Source organism: Mustela nivalis (genome assembly GCF_964662115.1).
Source record: "Mustela nivalis genome assembly, chromosome: 9".
NCBI lineage: Eukaryota > Metazoa > Chordata > Mammalia > Carnivora > Mustelidae > Mustela > Mustela nivalis.
Genome location: NC_139028.1, coordinates 103157292 through 103179989, shown reverse-complemented (window position 1 = coordinate 103179989; position 22698 = coordinate 103157292). Strand labels below are relative to the sequence as shown.

General features: G+C 42.7%; 1 protein-coding gene across 4 annotated transcripts; it reads left to right on the top strand.

The window, feature by feature from the left end:
* The first annotated feature begins 1988 nt into the window (after positions 1-1988).
* MTCH2 (mitochondrial carrier 2) lies at positions 1989-22624 on the top strand. 4 transcript variants are annotated; one of them, XM_082747946.1, is made up of 13 exons: positions 1989-2298; positions 5465-5549; positions 5709-5815; positions 11752-11778; positions 12583-12645; positions 13988-14045; positions 14302-14353; positions 14768-14827; positions 16586-16679; positions 17744-17791; positions 18533-18600; positions 20553-20628; positions 22415-22624. In XM_082747946.1, the coding sequence occupies exons 1-13, from the start codon at positions 2212-2214 to the stop codon at positions 22499-22501; spliced, it is 912 nt and encodes a 303-aa protein (XP_082604072.1). In that variant the 5' UTR covers positions 1989-2211; the 3' UTR covers positions 22502-22624. The 4 variants fall into 4 exon arrangements, with proteins under 4 accessions (XP_082604072.1, XP_082604073.1, XP_082604074.1 ...); XM_082747948.1 differs by having other exon boundaries at positions 2112-2298; positions 5677-5815; XM_082747947.1 differs by lacking the exon at positions 11752-11778 and having other exon boundaries at positions 2013-2298.
* Positions 22625-22698: the final 74 nt, after the last annotated feature.

Below are 22698 nucleotides of genomic sequence, written 5' to 3'. Positions count from 1 at the left end.
TCTTGGCAGCTTTTGACACTCCTGCACCTCCTTCCTTTTCTCTTGACTTCAGTGACACAGTTGTTCTAGTTCTGTTCCCCTTCCCAATTAGTTCTGCCCCTTTCAACTCTCCTTTTTCTTTCTTTCTTTTTTAAACATATTTTATTATTTTTTAAAGATTTTTAAAGTTTATTTGACACACAGAGAGAAAGCACAAGTAGGAGGAGCAGTAGAGGGAGAGGGATAAGCTGATTCCCTCCAGGGAGCCTGATCCCAGGACTCTGGGATCAGGACCTGAGCTGAAGGCATATGCTTAACCAACTGAGCCACCCAGGCACCCCTAAAGATTTTATTTCTAAGTTATCTCTACTCCCAATGTGGGGCTTGAACTCACAACTCCGAGATCAAGCCTGCCAGGCTCCTCTTGACTTATTCCTCTTACCACTTGAATATGGATCATCAACTACACCTCCCCATAGTGAACTCTATCAGGAAATGCCACTTATTCAGATCTTAGTCTTTGTGAGTTGCACAGTACACAGCTCAGGCAGCTGTATATAACAACCCTATACCTTTTGTACTTCTCTTATCTATGCTACTGACTTCAGTTCCTTTTTTGTAGATTCTCCCAAAATTTTATGGGTAGCTTCTGCTTTGTACCACTGGAGAATATGGTAGAGCAGCCTGCATTCCCCACCCCCACGCATCCTGGCAAGAAGCTCTTTACCTCTCAGTGCCCACAGGCATCAGTGGGACAGACAGTGGATATTTTCTTGGCACCACCAATGCACAAAAGCAAGAATAAAGAGTGCCCTTGGTAGATGGCCTCTATTGGTAATTATTGTCTGGTCAGACACTATTGTTAGTTATCAATTGTATTGATGTCTAAATAATTTCTGGATTTAGTTAGAAGCAAGTTGTAAGTTTCTTATAATTCTAAAAGCTACCATTATATATATATATATATATATATATATATATATATATATATATATATCTCCTATGCATAATTCCACTTGCCAGCCAGTAATAACCCTGAAGGGTGCCTGGGTGACTCAGTTAAGCGTCTGACTTTTGATTTTGGCTCACCTCATGATCTCTAGTGGTGAGACTGAGCCCTGGCCTGGCTCCCCAGTCACACCGGAGTTGGCTTGAGATTCTCTCCCTTGCTCTCTGCCCCTCCCTGCTCAAATGCATACATACAAATAACCCTGAGAGGTAGGTAGTAGTGTTATCCTTAGGTAGAAAAACTGAGTAATAGAAGATAAAACGTTTTCTGAATCACTGAAATACAAAGGAAAACCAGGAACCAAAAGCATGTCTTCTCCAGGTACCTCATTCTCTGAGCCATGCGTAGCTAAGCTACGGAACATGTGAACTGGAGGCTGAAGGGTTAAGGACGTTGCTTTTTTCCTTTTTCCTTTTATAGCCTGTAGCCTCCAGGGCACTGAAGTATTCGTTCATTCATGCAATATTTACTGAGCACCTAGTATGTGCCAGGCGCTGAATAGACAACAGTGAACAAAGGCTGTCCCAGTTCCTGAACTCACAGAGCTTGCACTCTGGTGGAAGGCACAAACGAGTAATTTCAGACAGTAAGTACTACCGAGCGACGTGGTACAAAATAAGAGGCAGGTAAATTTAAATAGAGGTCAGAGAAGCCATTTCTGAGAAGGTGTCATTAACTAAATGAATGAATAGCAACTTCCAGATTAATTAATTGTTCAGTATAAGACGTAAGTAGTTTTTGCTGGCCATTAGGTTGTTCATGGTTCCGAATACCCTTGTACCTTATGTTGCAGATGCTCAAAGGGCAAGTGGTAGAGGACAGAGCATAACGGAAAACCCTCTTCAATTCTTTTACTCCTCTGACCTTGCTTTTGCTGTCAGGGTCACACCCCCCCATTGCCACGCCCATTCTTCTCGAGCGGACGTTCCAGGCCTGCGCAAGCGCAAGAGAAACTGCCATTCCTAGTGGAGGGCGCTGATCCCACTATAGAACGCATGCGCCCCTGGCCGGTAAGCCCCGCCCCGACCCCAGCGCCGGCTCGCGAGCGCCTGCCGTTTCTCGGGGCGGGGCGGTGGGCGGGGACTGGGTGGGGAGGCGCGCGCCGGTGCGTGCGTGCGCGCGCGCCGCGGGCGGGCCAGTGAAGCCGGCGGCCTTGGCACGTGATCCGGGAGCGGCTCGGTCGTTTGGTGGCTCGGTCTGTCTGTCCGTCCGCGGGTGCCATCATGGCGGACGCGGCCAGTCAGGTGCTCCTGGGCTCCGGCCTCACCATCCTGTCCCAGCCGCTCATGTACGTGAAGGTGCTCATCCAGGTATGAGTCGTCGCCACCCCCTTCCCCGCCCGGCGCCTTGTTCAGTCGCCGCTGTCCTCGGCGCTTGGCGATCGGCTCCAGCCTTCCGGGCCTCTAGTCCCCTGAGATGCTGCTCCTTCTCTGCTGCCTCTTCCTTCCCCTTAGGGACAGCTTCCACGGCCCACGGCTCTTCTTCCACTGTCCGTGGGCCTTTCCCAGGTCTCGCCCCCTGCCAGGCGGGGAGGCCCGATCCTTTCCCCGCAGCCAACTGCCGTCCTGCTCTGCCTGTCCTGGTGGCTCTCTGAACTTTGTTTTTTCTTCCCTGAGGTTGATCCTGGCCAGTTGCCACCACGAGCTTCCCAGCCCTCCCCTCCAGCCCCCTCTGAAATCAGCATTCACCTCCTCCGCCCCAAACGCAAGACAGGAAATCTGTTAAAGACAAATTTGAAATTCCAGGGGAGCCAATACTTTATTAGCTTTTTTTTTTTTCCCTTTCATTTTTATTTGCTACTGTTACTGCTGCTATTCTGTTCCGAGATTTTAGCACCAGATACCCAGGTAAATACAAGGAGCTCATTCAGAAGTGATCATGAAGTGGTTGCTGATTCAAATTTCGGAAGGATTCACTGAGCTCACTGAGCGCTCTCCAGCAGCAGCCCATGTGGCTCCTGACAGCAAAAATCACCTCTGTCTGAGCTGGAAATCGTTCAGATGAGAGAGTTCAAGCATTTATATTAGTTTTTGATCTACTGTGAAACAATCCTTAGATGGTGTTTTATATTCAAAGGCAAGTAAGCCAGGTTTTAACTAGTGATACCCTATTCCATAGTATTTTCAGTTGCCTTTCCAGAATTCTCTGTGATGAGCATGCCATTCATTTTTTTAAAACCTTTGTTGAAAGTTGGCATGATTATGTCATGCATAGTACCAAGGAAGGAGCAGTTGTTAGAACCCCTGTCCTCACTTGTCCTACCTTTCTGTCAGAAGTATGCACGACACTAGGGAGAGCCACATTTCTTAATCTTGAGTTGATACTTCTCTGAAGTATGTGTCGCCAGGTTGACCCGTTGGATTCAGATTCAGATTCCGTATGTAAAAGCCCACTATGAATTAAATTATTTTAACTAAGAACAAAGACTTTGATTGAAATCTGCTGTGACGTCTAAAACGGAATTGGCACATTTGTAGCTAGATGGTGTCTTGAGGTGACGTTTCACAATAAATCTGATATGAGCCCATTACTCAACTTCTTCAGGAGGCAGAGTTTCGTAGTGACATTGAGAGCACTTGCTTCAAAAATTTGAATATCCTTAACCCTGTTTACACAACTTCTATGTCACCAAGTGTCTTAAGGGTTTTGGTGTAATTTTTAAATACTCAGTTTTAAAAATAGTGGTATGGTAACACTTTGAGGGAGCTCAGAAGTTATGTAATTGAACAGGTTAAGAATTACAGCAGTAGCGGATCAAAGCCAAGTCCTATGTCCTATGTCATTCATTCTCTCAAGTTTCCCATTACTACTAAAAATGCTGAATATATTGTAAAAATAAAATGATAATCATTAACTCTAAAGTGGCCTTCATTAGATTGTTAATGAAATGACAGTCTGCTTATTTAGTATGGATTTAGCTTATAAATATTTACCACATGAATTATCCAGTGCTCTCTGCATTTGCCTTTTGAGTGTTTCATCTTGCTAGCCAAAAACAAAGTTGATGGTGGCTTAGTCTTCTGTTTTATTCAAATATAAAAAATGCATTCAGGGTGCCTAGCTGGCTCCGTGGGTATAAGTGTCTTTTAATCTCCTAGCCGTGAGTTCAGCCCCACTTGGGTGGGTCAGTGGGGTGTCCCAACTCTTGGTTTTGATTCAGGTCATGATCTCAAGGGTCGTGAGATTAAGCCCTGCGTCAGGCTCCATTCTCAGTGCCAAATCTGCTTTAGATTCCCCCTTTACCCCTGCCTGCCACCCCCTTCCCTAGTGCATACAGTCTCTCTCTAAGATGAACAAGTAAGTCTTTTTTTTTTTTTTTAAGATTTTATTTATTTATTTGAGAGACAGTGAGAGAGAGCATGAGTGAGGAGAAGGTCAGAGAGCGAAACAGACTCCCCATGGAGCTGGGAGCCCGATGTGGGACTCGATCCCGGGACTCCGGGATCATGACCTGAGCCGAAGGCAGTTGTCCAACCAACTGAGCCACCCAGGCGTCCCGAACAAGTAAGTCTTTTATGTAGGGACTCTTGGGTGGCTTAGTTGGTTGAGCGTCTGCCTTTGGCTCGGGTCGTGATCCCGGGTTTCTGGGATCCAGTCTCACATTCGAGTCCCACATTTGGTTCCTTGCTCAGCAGGGAGCCTGCTTTTCTCTCTGCCTGCTGTTCTCTCTGCTTGTGCTCACATACTCCCTCTCTCTATCAAATAAATAAATAAAACCTTTTTTAAAAATCTTTTTTTGGGGGGACACTTGGGTGGCTCAGTGGGTTAAAGCCTCTGACTTCAGCTCAGGCCATGGTCTCAGGGTCCTGGGATCGAGCCCTACATTGGGCTCTCTGCTCAGCAGGGCACCTGCTTCCTCCTCTCTCTCTGTCTGCCTCTCTGCTTACTTGTGACCTCTGTCTGTCAAATAAGTAAATAAATAAAAATCTTAAAAAAAAATTTTTTTTTAAGTGTTAGGTTTGCTTTAGAAAGTTTTGTTTTGTTTTGTTTTGTTTTTAAGATTTTATTTATTTGAGAGAAAGAGAGATAGCATGAGAGGAGAGAGGTCAGTGGGAGAAGCAGACTCCCCGCCGAGCAGGGAGCCCGATGCGGGACTTGATCCAGGGACTCCAGGATCATGACCTGAGCAGAAAGCAGTCGCTTAACCAACTGAGCCACCTAGGCGCCCCTAGAAAGTATTTTTGATACTCCTCAGTAAACTGTAGCTTTCCTAACACAAAAGTTCCCTTATTTTATATTCAGTTTTTTATTAGTCTATCTCAGCTACATGGTTTACTTTGTAGAATTTGAACCAAAAGAAAGCTTGGAGTTTTTTGAAACAAGTCTTATCAGTTGACAGAATAAGAAACTGACAAGGATGATACTTCGTGATTGCCTTGGAAAACATACACTGCATTTTCACTGTGGTTAAAAATTTGCAGCCAATACATTTTGGGGAATATTGCTTGGTATTGATATATTCTCTTGTTTTTGAAGGTGGGATATGAGCCTCTTCCTCCAACAATAGGACGAAATATTTTTGGGCGGCAAGTATGTCAGCTTCCTGGTCTCTTTTGTTATGGTAAGTGTTTTTGATTTATTTGGAATTTGGAGGACATTGAGAACGGTGCTAGGTAGGCAGGAGTTCTAGAAAGAAAAGACATAGAAAGCCTGTTTACATGACATTTCTATGTAACCCTTTCTTCCAGCTGGAATTTAAATCTCTGACTTGTGTTCTCAGCTCAGCACATTGCGAGCATCGATGGGAAGCGTGGGTTGTTCACAGGCTTAACTCCAAGACTGTGTTCAGGTGTCCTTGGAACTGTGGTCCATGGTAAAGTTTTACAGGTAAGAAAATCAAGTAATCTTCCCAAAGATTTCGATTTCTTTTTATGCAGTTTGTTTTACTGACCAAGAGCAATTTCAAAGATTATATTTAAGACCATGTCCTTTATTCTCTTGAAAACATTTACTTCAAATACCCATTCTTAAGTCTTCCCTGGGATGCAAAGGGAGTTTGAAGTGATAGTTTTTGATCTGTAGTCCTTCCTTTGAACCAGTCATTCTGAGCAGAAACACTTACTTGATCTCCCGTGTAGCTCATTTTATTTCTTCAAAGAAGGAAGGAAGCTGATTGAAACACATACTTCTTTCTGGAGTTACTTTCCTCCTATTTCTAACAATACTGCTAGTAAAATGTTCTCTGTTACAAGCTTATTTTTATGTATTTATGTATTTATTTATTTTTAAAAGATTTTTATTTTATTTGACAGACAGGGATCACTAGTAAGCAGAGAGGCAGGCAGACGGCGGGGCAGGGGAGGGGGGCGGAACCAGGCTCCTCTCTGAGCAGAGAGCCAGACACGGGGCTTGATCCCAGGACCCTGAGATCATGACCTGAGCTGAAGGCAGACGCCCAACCCACTGAGCCACCCAGGCACCCCTTATGTATTTATTTTTAAAAATAAGTAAGCTCCACTCCCAGCATGGGGCATGAACTCACAATCCTGAGATCATGAGTTGCATGTTCTTTGGACTGAGCCAGACAGGCACCCCAGAAACTTGTTTTTTTAAAAAACTTAACAAGAGGCGCTTGGGTGGTATGGTGGGTTAAAGTCTCTGCCTTCGGCTTGGATCATGATCCCAGGGTCCTGGGATGGAGCCCCATATCGGGTTCTCTGCTCAGCGGGGAGCCTGCCTCCTCTGTCTCTGCCTGCCTTTCTGCCTACTTGTGATCTCTGTCTGTCAAATAAATAAATAAATAAAATCTTAAAAACAAAATAACACTTAACAAAAGGAACGTAAAAGTCAGGATAGTGGGGGGGAAAGGGATCATGCATGGGGCTCGGGGGTAATGGAAATTATTTTCCTTGACCTGGATCATGACTACATGGATATTTGCCTTTTAATTATTTATTCTGTTTTACATTTGTATTTTCTGCACTGTTTCTGCTAATGTGTTACGTCACACAAATTTGGGAGGGACACCTTTTTTTTTAACCTCACCAAAGTACACATCAGGCTTGCGGTTACTTTTGGGAAGTGGGGGAAGAGATGAGAGGTGGAACTTCGGCGGTCTGTTTCTGTGGCATTTTATTTTAAGAAGGCCAGAGCTCTGAAACAAAAGGGGCAACTGTTAAACATGTTTAACCTTGGTAATGGATATATGTAGGTGAATTATTAATTTTTCTTATGTTGGCAGTGTTTCCTAAAATGTTTGTTAAAATATCAAGGTTATGAGGTGCCTGGGTGGCTCAGTTGATTAGGCATCTCTGCCTTTAGCTCAAGACATGATCCTAGGGTCCTGGGATGGAGCCTCACATCAGGCTCCCTGCTCAGCGGGGAGCCTGCTTCTCCCCCAGCTTGTGCTCTCTGTCAAAAAAAGTAAATAAAATCTTAAAAAAACAAAAAACAAAACCAAGGTTACATTTCTTTCTTTTTCACAGATCCTCTTGTTTGCCAGCTTCTTTTCACCTCAAATGCCAAAGCTAATGATTCTGATGGTGCTGGTTTCTCAGTTTTACCAGTTACCATGTAGGTCAAACAGAATGGCCCTTTATTGTATTTATAAAGGTGTTATGAATACAAATTCTGCACCACTTAGAACAGTCCTTGGGAAGGTATTTAGCGTGAGTGTGGTGGAGAATATAAAACTAAGGGATTTCTAGTTCATTATTCTGTCTCCTACTGGCACCAAGGTATGTTAGCCTCTGTGCTCTTAACTCTCAAAAAATGTCACAACAGGGGCTCCTGAGTGGCTCAGTGGGTTAAAGCCTCTGCTTTTGGCTCAGGTCATGATCCCAGGGTCCGGGGGTCCAGACCCGCATCGGGCTCTCTGCTTGGCAGGGAGCCTGCTTCCCTTCCTCTCTCTCTGCCTGCCTCTGCCTACTTGTGATCTCTCTCTGTCAAATAAATAAAAATCTTAAAAAAAAAAAAAAGTCACAACATATGTTAACCAGATCTATGTATTACTATCAACCTAGGTAATACATCAAATGTGTTAAATTCCAATTGGTTACTAACTGCTTATTTAAACAATACTTGGCATAGTCCTTTATTTACTTTTGTAGGCTTTAACATTAACCGAGTTCTAATGTTTTATCTTCTGATGAGCGTATCTTGATTTTGTTAAAATTTCATGATCTAATTGGCTTAGATTTTTTTTTAAGTTTTTATTTGAATTCCAATTAGTTAACATACAGTGTAATACTAGTTTCAGGTATACAATATAGTGATTCAACACGTCCATACAACAACTGGTGCTCATCAGGACAGCTTCGTTCCTTAATCCCCATCACCCATTTCACCCATCCTCCCCCTCCCTCTGGTAACCATCAGTTTGTTCTCTCTAGTTAAGGGTCTGTTTCTTGGTTTGTCTCCCTCTTTTTTCTTTACCTATGATCGTTTGTTTTGTTTCTTAAATTCCACATATGAGTGCTAATTGGCTTAGATTTTAAATTCTCTTCAGCCCTCCTTGATTTCTGAGTGGGAGAGGTTCTCTAGTAGTTGCCTCACATGGAAGCTGTTTCACCCCTCAGTCATTTCATTATTCTTTACACGCTTTCTTTTCTTTCTTTCTTTTTTTTTTTTTAAGTAAGCTCTGTGCCCATTGTTGGGCTTGAACTCACAAGCCCTGTGACACTGAGATCAGAAGTTGCATGCTGTACCCACTTACTCTTCTTGTCATGCCTGTGGGCCAGATGTGAAGACTTGCAGGTGACCCCTGGATCTGAGTAATGGAGTCTTAATGGGCCCAAGCTTTTGGTGGATTGATGACTGGCCTTTTGTCCCCAGCCACACCCTCCCCTGGGCTCAGTGAAATTGTTGCCATTGCTTAAGTGAGCTTAATGCGAAGGCATCTGTCACAGAGTCAACTGGTTTTGTGTATAGACTTAGACCAAAAGTGAGAGTACTGCTTGAGAACAAGTTCCTTTACCTACAGGAAAAGTAAGCTTGAGTGGAATTAAGCAGGTGCTCTGAATATGTGTTTACTTGTGGCATGACAGGGAATTGATTCTATACTTACTATCAAAAGCAGCTTTTTGCATCAGGAAAAAAGACAGTTCAGGGTTGTTGAAATTGTTAGCCGTTGTAAGAAAGAGTTCTGTATATCTGAACAAGAATGAAATTGAATTCTGTTCAGAATAATGTAGAAAGGACAGGTAGGAAATTTTACTAACAGCGTAAAAAAGCTAAGCCTAGAAATGAGCAAGAATTTTTAAGTACGCGTGAAACTGAAACTATTAGAATTACTCTAACTGAAGACCTGGAATTTGACCCCAAAACAGCATTTTGCTTGGTCTTGAAATTTGTTCTCTTTGTTCTGAATTTTTAAAAAAAAATTTTTACAGAAGAAAGTGTTTTCTGTTTTTTTAATCTGGTTGGATTAGTGGCTCTATTGTCTTTGATTCTTTCGTTTTACCTATCCCATCTTCTGTTTCTAAAATATCCCACAAATAGTATTTCCTCTTCCAATATAGTCTGAACTCTGGCAGTATTCAGTATTTTGGAAGAGAACAGAATCTTCTCTCTTGCTTGTTTTAGAAATAGTCAGATACAAACAGAAAAGTGAGGCAATTTTAGCTATTCTGACTTGGCACCAATTCTCTGTTCTTTTGTACAGTGAAGAAAAGAGCCTTGCAGTAATTTGGTATTGGTACTACTTTTTTTTTTAAGTGAGGTAAAATTAGTACATAACATTTTTAAGTTTCAGGTGTACAGCATTGTGATTTGACATCTGTATTCGTTACAAAAGGATCTTGTGGTTAACATCCATCACCATACATTTGACCCCCTTTCCCCCCACCTCACCCGTCTTCCATCCCCTTCCCTTCTGGTAACCTGTTCTGCCTGAGTTTGGTTGGTTGGCTGGTTGGTTTACAGTCCACATGTGAGTGAAATCACAGCTTTTGTCTCTCTCTTTCTGACTTATTTCACTTAACTTGATACCTTCAAGGTCCACCCATGTTGTCACAAATAGCAAGATTTCAGGTGCCTGGGTGGCTTGGTTGGGTGGCTGCCTTTTGCTCAGCTCATGATCCTAGAGTCCTGGCATCAAGTCCCGCTTCCGGCTCCTGGCTCTTCGGGGAGTCTGCGTCTACCTCTGACCTTCTCCCCTCTCATGCTCACTCACTTGCTGTCTCTCTCTCTCAAATAAATAAATCTTTTTCTTTTTAATGGTAATATATATATTTTTTTTAATGGCTGAGCGATATTCCATTGTGCACCATAATTTCCTTATCCATTCACCCATCAGTGGTCATTTAGGTTGTTTCTGTATCTTGGCTATTATGAATAATGCTGCTATAAACATCAGGGTGCATATATTTTATCAAATTTAGTGTTCATATTCTCGAGAGGTGGAATAGCTGGATTTTATGGTTGTTCTTTTAAATCTTTTTTTTTAAGTAAGTAATCTCTATACACGGGATGCCTGGCTGGCTCAGTCAGTTAAGCGTCTGTCTTTGGCTCAGCTCATGATCCCAGGTTTCTGGGATTGAGCCCCACATCAGGTGCCTTGCTCAGTGGGGAGCCTGCTTCTCCCTCTCCCTCTGCCTACTGCTGCCCTTGCTTGTGCTCTGTCTCTCACTCTCTGTCAAATAAAATATTTTTTTAAATATATTATTTATTGGGCGCCTGGGTGGCTCAGTGGGTTAAGCCGCTGCCTTCGGCTCAGGTCATGGTCTCAGGGTCTTGGGATCGAGCCCCGTATCGGGCTCTCTGCTCAGCAGGGAGCCTGCTTCCTCCTCTCTCTCTGCCTGCCTCTGCCTACTTGTGATCTCTCTCTCTGTCAAATAAATAAATAAAATATTAAAAAAAAAAAAGATTTGACAGAGAGAGAGATCACAAGTAGGCAGAGAGCTGATCCAGGGGTACTGGGATAGAGCCCCATATCAGGCTCCCTGCTCGACGGGAAGCCTGCTTCTCCCTCTCCCACTTACTCTGCTTGTGTTCCTTCTCTCGTTGTGTCTCTGTCAAATAAATAAAATCTTTAAAAAACAATAAAAAAATAATCTCTGTGCACAAATTGCTATTGTTCTTTTAAACTCACAGCCCCAAGATCAAGAGTCACATGCTTTACCAACTGAGCCAGCCAAGCATCCCTATGATAGTTCTATTCTTAACTTTTTGCAGAACCTCCATACAGTTCCACAGTGGCTGCACTAGAGTACATTTCCAGCAACAGTATCAGGGTTCATTTTCCTCCACATCCTCCCTAACACTTGTTATTTCTTGTCTTTTTGATGATAGCCAATCTAACTGGTGGGAGATGATATCTCATTATGCTTTTGGTTTGCATTTCCCTGATAATGAGTGGTGTGGAACATCTTTTCATTTGCCTTTTGGCCGTCTGTATATCTTCTGTGGAAAAGTGTGTGTTCACATTCTCTGCCCATTTTTTAAATCAGGTTGTTTGGCCATTGGTCCTGCTTTTTCCATAGCTTTAATGTTAGGTTATGTTTTTACCAGCTTATTTCTGCTAAATGTGTATGTGTAGTAAACAATGCCCTTGGATTTTTAGTTTTTGGTTTGTTTTCCTATTTCTTATTTTAGATAAGAGTTTTCATGAGCATTCACTTGTTCCTCCAGCTGGCCAACATATTAAACTTAGCAATGACATCATTTTAGAGACACTTCTTTCCAATTAATTGGAAATACAAAATATTGGAAATATGCAGCCCAAAAAAGAAAAAAGCCAACTGTTTTATTCTCATTTTATGTCCTCTCTCAGTGACACTATGACAGCCCTAATCATCCTTTCTTTTCTTTTCTCTTCTTTGTAGCATTACCAGGAATGTGACAAGGTTGAGGTATGTTGGAGCTGATTTGTATGCATGGGCCCGTTTCCCTTGCAAGTTGCTATTGCTCTTTGGTCTTTTTTCAGAGAAAGGACAAGCAGTCAGCTCCCCTTTCATCTCAGTGAGTGTTGGCATACAGGGTGGCCACCAGTTTGAATAGTTCTATTTAAAACCATCAAGAGGGGCACCTGGGTGGCTCAGTGGGTTAGGCCGCTGCCTTCGGCTCAGGTCATGATCTCAGAGTCCTGGGATCGAGCCCCGCATCGGGCTCTCTGCTCAGCGGGGGGCCTGCTTCCTCCTCTCTCTCTGCCTGCCTCTCTGCCTGCTTGTGATCTCTGTCAAATAAATAAATAAAATCTTAAAAAAAAAAATAAAAAAAATAAAACCATCAAGATATGGGTGCCTGCCTGGCTCAGTTGGTGGAGGGTACAGCTCTTGATCTTAGGGTTACAGATTCAAACACCACGTTACATGTAGAGATTACTTTAAAAAAATAAAACCTTTAGAGGCACCTGGGTGGCTCAGTCGGTTAAGCGGCTGCCTTCGGCTTGGGTCATGATTCCACGGTCCTGGGATTAAGTCCCACATCGGGCTCCTTGCTTGGCGGGGATCTGCTTCTCCCTTTGCCCCTCCCCCTCCGTGTGCTCTCCCTTGTGCTCTGTCTTCTCTCTCTCTCTCTCTCTCTCTCTCTCTCTGACAAATGGATAAATAAAATCTTTAAAAAATAAAGAACAAAACCTTTTAAAAAAAATACCAGTCATTCAAATTAAAAATAAAACCACCAAGATACCTGTCTTCTTTCATTTTGATTTCCAGGATTTAGGCTCTGGAAATGCACAGAAAGAAGTCACACCTTCCTTCGACCAAGTTATCAAGGAGGTAAGAGACTGATGATGTCCTGTGCTATTTCCCTCACTCGCAACGGATGCAGTGTGGCATTTTGTGGAATCAGGATCATCAGGCCCGTGTGTTCAGCATTTATTCCAAATAAAGTAGACCTTCAGTTCATTTTGGGCTTTTCTACATGATACCATAATAAGGAAGAAAAAAAAAAAGCATTGCTTTCTATTTGGATTAGATGCATTTCAAGGAAACTAATTTTGTCCACTCATTTCATGTGTGAAATTGAAGAGGTTTCTACTGGAAGTCTTCTAATAGAGGTGTAAACCTCTGGCACAGTTGTGTTTAAGTAGTGGCCTGCCCCTTCGTGTGTCAGATATCATCTATCAGGACACGCTTTTACAATGTTATTCTGACTTGGGATTGTTCCTCGTACCCATTTCCCGTTCCCTTTCTCTGTCACTGGAGTTTGTTTCATGCCTGACTTAATATTTATGGCTTTCAAAACCACTCTTTTATTTCTTAGTCTTTACATTGTTTTATTGTCTTTAGTGAGATCACAGTCTTCTAGTGAATGCTGCCTTCTAAAACACATATTCCAAAAGAAGCAGGTCTAGATGTCAGATGAATCAGCTTTGTTTTTGGTAAATTTTCTACTTTTTTTTTTAAAGTAGAGGTACTTGTATTAATATGTTTTTGTGGGTTTTTTTAACTTGAGTTCACCCATCCTGTGACACGGGCTCTTCTCAGGACTGTCATTGGCGCAGGGGCGAGGGATATCTTAACTAGATGACCGAAGGTGATGTTTCAATGCACAGATGAGTAACGGACCTGCTGTCTTCACTACCTGCCTCCCCAGTGTTGTAATCTAATTTTCTCTGCCACTTCTTTACAGAGTCCTGGCCAAGAAAGATAAACTAGGATAAATAGCAGCTCTAAGATACTGCACAGTTACAGGCTTGGGGTGGAAAAACTAGTCAGAGTTGCTCTGTTGGCACAGATTAAACAGAGCCTGACATTTGAATAACATAGATCACAGACTCTCTGAAATCACTCTCAGGGAGAAAGCAACTTAAAAATCGAAATACCAGGCCCTGTGGTTTTATTCCAGCTGGGTTAGTGTTTGCTAGCGAGCCTCTTAATCTTTGGATTGGTTGTTCCAATCTGTAAAATTGAGAAGATAACAGAAATCTGCTTTGCACATCAATTTTGAGAAGTAACCATAACGGAACACTGAACCCAGGAGGAAAGGTAAGAGAGGATAGCAGTGTATTACACCGTACCACATTAGGACGAGAGTGCTGTGCCGCCCACATTACTTCTCGCAGGAATCCGAGTGTCGTCTGTTTAGGTTTCAGACGTGTGTGTTGATTGTTTCTAGACGACTCGAGAGATGATGGCCCGTTCTGCTGCTACCCTCATCACACATCCCTTCCACGGTAGGTTTACAGTTGGTGACTGACATCTGATTTATGACCCACCTTTCATAGCATGGGCTCTCCTGACCGCCTAGACAGGTTGATGGGGGACTTCACTGAAGTGCCTTGCATGTGTGTTTTGTTTGCCTGCTCCTTTTGGCATTTGTCCAATTAATCCAGAGAGCAAAATGTTTTTAGATGGAAAAACTTTTTTCTTTTTCAGGGCTATCAAAGTTTATCTCGGCATAGTTTTAAAAATCTTTTCTCTGTTCTGCAGTGATCACTCTAAGATCTATGGTACAGTTCATTGGCAGAGAATCCAAGTACTGGTAAGTGTTTTCGTTTTCCCGTATTCAGAGAGATCTTTCCAAGTGTTTTATATTTTAATGGTGCCTTAGAGTTTACAGAGCGAATTGAGAGATCATTTGTTCTGCACAAAAATGAACCAAAAAATGGTAAGATGGAAGACAATGGCCCAGGCAGGTTTAGGAACCTTCTAAGGATCTCAGAGTAAGTTGCAGAGCCACTGAAGCCAAAATTCACCCTGACTCCATGTGACTGCACCCTTAGGTAGTCATATCTCCACTCCTGTCTCCAAATTCAACTGTCTTTGCAGAGTGAGAGTGGCAGAAAGGGATGGTGGGGTATAAATTTTTCGTTGTCAAAAGTGATCATCGAACATTTTTTTTAATAACTCCAAAATAATCTTCATGTATTTTTGCCTTTCCATCTTCTGTACCTAGTGGACTTTATGATTCCATAGTAACCATCTATCGTGAAGAGGGCATCCTAGGATTTTTTGCGTAAGTAAATTGTTGATTTACATGTGCAGTTATCTGTGGGGGTGGAAAGCTTTAATGAAAATCAGGACACGACTCATTGTTTAATCCTTGGAGAAAATGTACTCTCCGGGTTTCCTTCATGTGACACTCTGTTAAAGCCCCTCAGACTTAAATTCTGTTGTAAAGATTGCAGACTTTTGCTCCTGGACATCTAAAACATTGGATATTAGGGTTTTGGTTTTTGTGTGGGGGTTTTTCATTTTGTTTTCAATTCCATTAAAATTTTGTTAAATTCATTCCAAGTTTCTACCTTTATAGTAAGTTCCTATTGTGCAGTCGATAAACTAGAGAAACTTAATTTTTGAAAAATAGGAAAATGATCTCCCTTACCCTGAGAGTAATACATTGTTGCAAGGCCGTAGTCATTCCCTTGGGTTTCCTCTGGAAGAACTCGGGCTTCCACTCTCGTTCTTCTTTTAAGAACAAAAACTAGAAATGGTCCTCTTTCATTTGCAGAGTATTGCCATGTAACTGGGATTGTTTGTTTGTTTTTTTAGGGTTTTTTTGGATTATGATAGCCTGGGAGGGGGCCCCCCTGGCTCACTCAGCTGGTAGAGCATGTAGCTCTTGATCTCAGGGTCTTGAGTTCAAGTCCCATGTTGGGCATGAAGACTGCTTTAAAAAAAAAAAGAAAGAATAAGTGAATAAGTAAATGGTCTAGGAGATAGGATAGCTATTACATTCTTACTTTAGAGATTAGAAAAAGTGGGTGCTCTGGGAAGTTGATTTGCTCTGGTCACACAGCTTATAAGTGATGGAAATGGTATTTGCACCCCGGTCTTCAGTCTGTTGGGTGATGTTCATCCTGCTGTGCTGCGCTGCATCACCTCGGCCACTTAGGCCCTGGGAATCTGTTTTTTGACGTCCCTCACCCATCTCTGTTTCTCGTTTTATAATTTTGTAGTCATTTTCGGCCCTGTCAGCTTTGAATGTCAAGTAGCTTAGCCAAAGTCATATTTAAGTCTCTTCAAAACAGGGCGCCTGGGTGGCTCAGTGGATTAAGCCGCTGCCTTCGGCTCGGGTCATGATCTCGGTGTCCTGGGATCAAGCCCCGCATCGGGCTCTTTGCTCAGCAGGAGCCTGCTTTTCTCTCTCTCTCTGCCTGACTCTCCGCCTACTTGTGATTTCTCTCTCTGTCAAATAAATAAAGAAAATCTTTAAAAAAATAAAAAAATAAAAAAAAAAGTCTCTTCAAAACAGGCGGATTTTTGTCCACCCTGCTCATAGTTTTTAATAGTTAGGTGAGCCCATTAGGTGAAGCTTTGAGGGCATATAGCTGGCCTGCATTTGTCAAATGGGAAAGAAAGTCATTGTGGAGATTAACCTCAATGACTGGAGAGTAACCTACAGTTACATTAACTAGAATGAACTAGTCCATACTAGATTCCAGCATTCGTTGTCTCTTTTTTTTTTTATTTTATTTTTTTTATTTGACAGAGATAGAAAGAAATCACAAGTAGGCAGAGGCAGGCAGAGAGAGAGGGAGAAGCAGGATCCCTGCTGAGCAGAGAGCCTGATGTGGGGCTCGATCCCAGGACCCCAAGATCATGACCTGAGCTGAAGGCAGAGGCTTAACCCACTGAGCCACCCAGGCGCCCCATGTATTTTCAGTTCTCTCGAAGACTTTGAACTCTTTCTTTGAGAAGTGTTTGTATTGGGTGGATTATCTTTTTACTGATCGCAGTTCTTGGCTCTTATTTTTTTTATTTCTTCATGTAGGGGTCTTATTCCCCGCCTCCTAGGTGACATCATTTCTTTGTGGCTCTGTAACTCACTGGCCTACCTCGTCAATACCTATGCACTGGACAGTGGGGTAGGTGTGACCTTGATAAGATGTGTTGGGGCTGACTTTATTGTATTCTCTGGGCGGCTTGGTTAGCTTCACAGTAACGTGGTGGGGCACCTGGCTGGCACAGACAGTGGAGCATGTGACTCTTAATAATCTCAGGGTCATGAGTTCAGACCCCAAGTTTAGGATAGAATCTATTTTAAAAAATGATAAAGTGGCACTTCATTATATTTTTGCCAGACTCATTGTTACATGGCTAAACACTGTCAATCGAGTTTTTAAAGGCTAATGGATTACCCTATACTATTTACCATTGAAAGATGCACCTGAGAAAGGGTATAGCCGAGGAAGCCTAAGAAATCTGTCCCTGTCTCTGTGCTGCCAGGAGATGGCCTCAGTATTGATAGATGATTTTTGCAGATACTACGAAGCAGGACAGTTTCATAGTGTACCAAGGGCTATTTCGTCCAATCTGAAATGTTAAAGGGATTCCTGGACGGGGCTTCTTAGAAACCTCAGCCTGGGAGGTTTTAAGAATTCGCCTTTCCTGGAAGCTGTGGGCCTCTCTGCACAGAGGCAGCCCCGTAGCATGGTGGAAAGTAGAACACACACAGGGAGGTCTAAACCCATGCAGCGCGCTTCTGCAGTACCCAGAGGCTGGTCTCTGCAGTGTCTGGGACACAGCTGGGCGCGCATAGAGGTAGTCACTTGTCCCTCGAATACACCATAAATGTCGTTTCCAGGGATTGGATTTTTAGGACGTGGGGAAAGGTTACCAGTCTCATTGCCTTTTTTTTTTCCTTTTTCTTTTTTTTTTTCATCCTGGGCCTATTATATTTGTTCCTCCGCCATCACATAGTCTCCTGCGAATTTGTCTCTTCGTGTTGAATCAGGTTGATCATTTTGTCCACTGCCTTTTTAGGCTCATAATCAGTATTTTATGTTTTCATCTTGAAATTAATTTTCTGCCTGTCAAAGAAACTAAAAATTTAGAGAGAGAATAGATTGAGATGGTAGGAGACAATTCGCCCTTAACATCATCTTAATTTTCTTACTCGTTCTAATACAGACTTTTCTTCCTGTTTCAGGTTTCCACCATGAGTGAAATGAAGAGTTATTCCCAAGCTGTCACAGGAGTGAGTTTTTTAAAATCCTCTTGACCTAGGGATAGTTGTGTTTTGTTTCTTTTTCTTTTTAATCTCACCTGGGTCATGTGTTATCACTGCTTAAAGGCAACGAGATGTCTCAAAGGAGAGTCTTAAGTTTGTTAATGTCTGTCAGAGGTGAGACTAACCCAGAGTCCCTGTGTCACAGGAACGGCACTAACAAGCCCACATGGTTTGGTCTATTTGGCTTTCAGGGGGGTGGGAGAGACATGTGGGCGTTTCTCACCACATCCTGGCCCACAGGTCTCAGGCCTGCTTCCCCCTGCACCTGCCGATATGCCCTAGAGAGCTTCACCCTCTTGAGTCATGTGGTGTCTTCTCCCTCTTGAGTCGTGGTGTTTGACTCCCAAAGTAGCTTCCATCGTCTTTGGAAGGACATGCATAATTTCTACTATCTCAAGGATGTTTTGAAATGCTTCATTGTATTTAGTGGTGTTTACTTTTTCTGTTAAATCATGTCCTTGAGTTTACTTGAAAGAAGACTCAATCACAGTAAGAGAAGCCTTCTGGTCTTCAGTTAAACTGTTGGATAATGGGGATGTTAGGAAGAGGTATCCTGTTCAGGCTCAAAAATGCGTAATTTCATCTTTCCTGGGATGCTGAGAAAGCAAAACCAGCGTTGGAGTGTTGACCATAGTGGGAGGCAGAGGAAGAAGAGACTAAAGATTCAGAACGACCTAATAACTTAGCTGTCTTTTTACCACTTTACAGTTTTTTGCCAGTATGTTGACCTATCCCTTTGTGCTTGTCTCTAATCTTATGGCTGTCAACAACTGTGGGTAAGTGCCTCGCATTTCTTATCCCATTCACCTGACAGGCAGAGCAGTCCAAGGAGAGATTTGGGGAAGAAAAGTACAGTTGATGCCATTACTAGATTTCCTGAATTTTTTCTCTCTCTGCTCCATGCACCAGCAACGGCATCAGTTTATATTCTAAGCAGCCCCTCATATCCTCTCTTAGAATAGAGAAGAGCGCAAAGACTATTTCTCAAGTACTTACAGACAGTGTACACTTGCCTGTGGTTTGAGTGGGATTGTGATCAAATTACTGGATTTCCACATCCTTCCCTGTTTTTCCTAGGGGCTGCATGGAGAAAGTAAGTTTTAAAGAAAGAAAAGTAGGAAATTCGGTTCCTAGAAATGTTCTTTTTTCTTTCTTTCATGGGAAGGTTCTTAACCTTTCACTGTATTGGTGGGGAAGGGTGGGTGGCGGTATGGCGTGAACACCACTGATTGCCGGCTTCTAGATGCCTAGTGCCTGCACCACACTGGGCAGAAGTTTTGCCTCTTGCTTTAGTTCGCTGTTCCAGTATAGTCCCCGACACAGTGTGTCATTAGACCTGTCATGGTTTTCAAACCAGATGTCAAGCAAAGAGCCATGTGGAGTTTTAAACATAGTTGTCGTATTCCGTATCCTGTCGCCTTCTGTTTGTTTTGTGTCTCAAGACCCTGAGATCAAGAGCTACATGCTCTAAAATTCCAAATTACCAATCACCTGTGATTGGTAGGGCAGTGGCCACATTTTAGCTCAGAGCATACACGAAAGATGAGTTGAATGTATTACTATTCCTTACAGGTTTTTTTTTAATTTTATTTTTTAAAATATTTTATTTATTAATTTGACAGAGAGATCACAAGTAGGCAGAGAGGCAGGCGGGGGTGTGGGTGGTGGGGAAGCAGGCTCCCCACTGAGCAGAGAGCCCAACACAGAGCTCCATCCCAGGACGCCAGGATCATGACCTGATTCGAAGGCAGAGGCTTAACCCACTGAGCCCCGTCCTTACAGATTTTTAGGGAGGAAGTGATTCTGGGTTCTACGTGAGTAAAGCATGTGGTCGCCAATTTTTAGTTTCTTTTGAACACTTAGGTTTGTTTTTTTGTTTTTAAGATTTTATTTTTTTATTTATCTGATAGACGCAAAGAGAGCACAAGCAGGGGGAGCAGCAGAGGGAGAGGGAATAGCAGACTCTCCAGTAGTCAGGGAGCCCGATGGCAGTGCCCGATCCCAGGACCCTAGGATCATGATCTGAGTTAAAGGCAGACATGTAACAACAGACTGAGCCACCCAGGCGCCCCACCACTTAGTTTTTAAATCTCCTTTCTCTGTACTTTAATCACATAATTGCTATATTCTAGAATTATATTCATTCCTAAAAACCTGGGTGTTTTAGACGATTCATAACTGGTTGAAGTTTGCGTTTACTTATTTCAAAACCTAAATATGACGGGTGCCTGCCTGGCTCAATCGGGGAGCAGGCAACTCTTGATCTTAGGGTTATGAGTTCTAGCCCCACATTGGGTGTTGAGATTACTTTTTTAAAAAAAGGAAAAAAAAGACCTAAATATGAGGGAGGGAAGTCCTTTTCGGATGCTTTTTCTTTTCCCTGCTCCAGTATAATTTGTTCCATTGAAACTAAAATCCCCTCTTGGGGAACTTTCTAGGTCGGAGAATATTTTGACCAAGATTCATCAAAACTCTTGGGGCACCTGGGTGGCTCAGTGGGTTGAAGCCTCTGCTTTCGGCTCAGGTCATGATCCCAGGGTTCTGGGATCAAGCCCCACATCAGTGGGGAGCCTGCTTCCCTCCTCTCTCTCTGTCTACTTGTGAGCTCTCTCTGTCGGGTAGATAAATAAAATCTTTAAAAAAAAAAAAAAAGATTTGTCAAAGTCTTGAGAGAATGCTTTGAAAGTGTTAATTTGAATGGCTCATCCCCCCCCCACCCCCGTTTCAGGCTTGCTGGTGGATGCCCTCCTTACTCCCCGATATATACTTCTTGGATAGACTGCTGGTGCATGCTGCAAAAAGAGGTACTTCTGTCTCATTCTCTTTCTCTCTCTCTCTGTCTCCATTCTTCCCTCCCTCCTCACCCCTCCTCTCTCTCATACTTTATTTTATTTTGTTTTTGTTTTCTTAAATAATGTCTCCGGAATCCCAGGTTAATTTTTGTAGGTTGCCCTTCGGTTGCCAATCACATACCCTTTACACTGTTCTGTATGTCACTCCAGCACAACAGTAAAGTGTGCTGCATAGAAATATCAGGAGGGGTCATGAATTAAGAATCCCTAGATATGACGGAGAAGCCATTTGAGTGATCACATTCAAATTATAAATAAGGTCTGGGTAGATGATTATCCTGGATGTTAAAACGCTGGACCCAATTTCAGGTTCTTTTTTTCTAATGTCACCTCTTTTTTGTAACTTCTCAGGATCTCCTTATACATTCATGTGTTTTTCTCCAGTATAGTAGAGAGGAAACTGAGAAACGAGAGGTTGTTGATGACGTTCTTTGTCACAGTGATGATGATGGAGCTGGTCTCTTCTAGTCTTTTTAGAGAATGATTTTGTCCAGACTCCAGTTTCTTCTTTATTATTGCTGTGAGGTATGTCATCTGCAACCACAAATTCTCAGTCCAGGCAAAGCTTTGTTAGGAACCAAAATAATGGGTGGCTGTGCACTAAATTTAACACAGGATCACATTAAATGGCCATCAGTTTTAAGCTGTTTTGAAGTGGCACACACTTTTTCAAAGATTGTAGAAGATAGTGGACGAGGACTATCTTTTTTATCACATTTTATCATAGCATTGGCAATGCCTGTGAGAAAGGCCTCCGTTCACAAGAGTTCAGGCTTCCCCAGCCTGACCTCCAAAAGAAAAGGCCTAAGTGCTCCTGTAGTTGCCTTTACCCAGCACCCATGCCAGGCAAGCCCCTGTGATCCAGGCTGGAACGCTTGGATGATTTCCATACAGACCTAATGTTGATATCCTGGGTTTCATTCTGAGTCTTACACTTTTACTGGGCAATCTCCTGTTGTGGTCCCCATTTAAAAGGAAAGATGGACCTCCTTTCCCTACTTTCTAAGCCCTGCTGTAGGAAGGAAGCAGATAGAAAATGTGTTAGGGTATCAGACACCTTACCTGGGGAGCAGTAAGTCCTCTAAGTGCTTAACACGACAAATCTTGATGGGGTATTTACTGTATATCAGGCATCATGCTGAGAGCCGCCTATGTACCGGCTCCTGTAATCCTCAAAATAACCGTATGAGGATAAGTACCATTCTTTATCATCCCACTTCACATCTGAAGAGATTGGGACTTTGAACCATTCAGTAACACTAATTGTATAACCCAAGGCTACCCAGCCTGTATTTGTGGGAGCGGGATCTATGTGCAGTCTAAATTCAGAGTCTGTTCAGTTAAGCTTACAACGTTATTACTCTTGTAAGATTTTAGGAGTATTTCCTAAAGCTCTGACCATTCCATTGAAAAGTAAATAAAAGCTCGCCCTTCATGAGTGGTGGGACCGTGTCAGCACCCTCTGTGTATTGACTCATGTGATAACCTAGCTAGCAAGTGGCAGAGCCAGAATCCAAACTGCAGGTTCTGTGTAAGGAAGAGATCCTTGCCTTAACACATGTGGCAACATTGTAGTGAGCTTCCAGAAAGCTCGGCTGGAGTCGGAAAGCCCCAGTCTCACCCTGGCCCTTTTAGTCGCATCTCCAGAAAAGTGTCCACATACATCTCTCTGCTGATTTGGACTAGCTGACCTCATGTTCACACTAGACTTTGTTTTTATTTTATTTTTTTTTTCCAGGGAAATATGAGCCGAGGAAATAGCTTGTTTTTCCGGAAGGTCCCCTTTGGGAAGACTTATTGTTGTGACCTGAGAATGTTAATTTGAAGATGTGGGACAGGGACAGTGACATTTCTATAGTCCCAGATGCACAGAATTATGGGAGAGAATGTTGATTTCTATACAGTGTGGCGCGCTTTTTTAATAATCATTTAATCTTGGGAAAATGGAGGTGTGTGGTGTCTGCCTTTTTTGTTCTTTTTATCAGCACTACATTATTTACCCCTGATGTTCCCCCTTTAGTT

Bases quoted from the DNA above. Each gene is read 5' to 3' on its own strand.
- MTCH2 (XM_082747946.1), top strand. From the start codon at position 2,212: ATGGCGGACGCGGCCAGTCAGGTGCTCCTGGGCTCCGGCCTCACCATC. The intron at 14,046-14,301 runs GTAGGTTTACAG...TCTGTTCTGCAG, and splicing joins CATCACACATCCCTTCCACG to TGATCACTCTAAGATCTATG. The intron at 14,828-16,585 runs GTAAGTAAATTG...TTCTTCATGTAG, and splicing joins GGCATCCTAGGATTTTTTGC to GGGTCTTATTCCCCGCCTCC.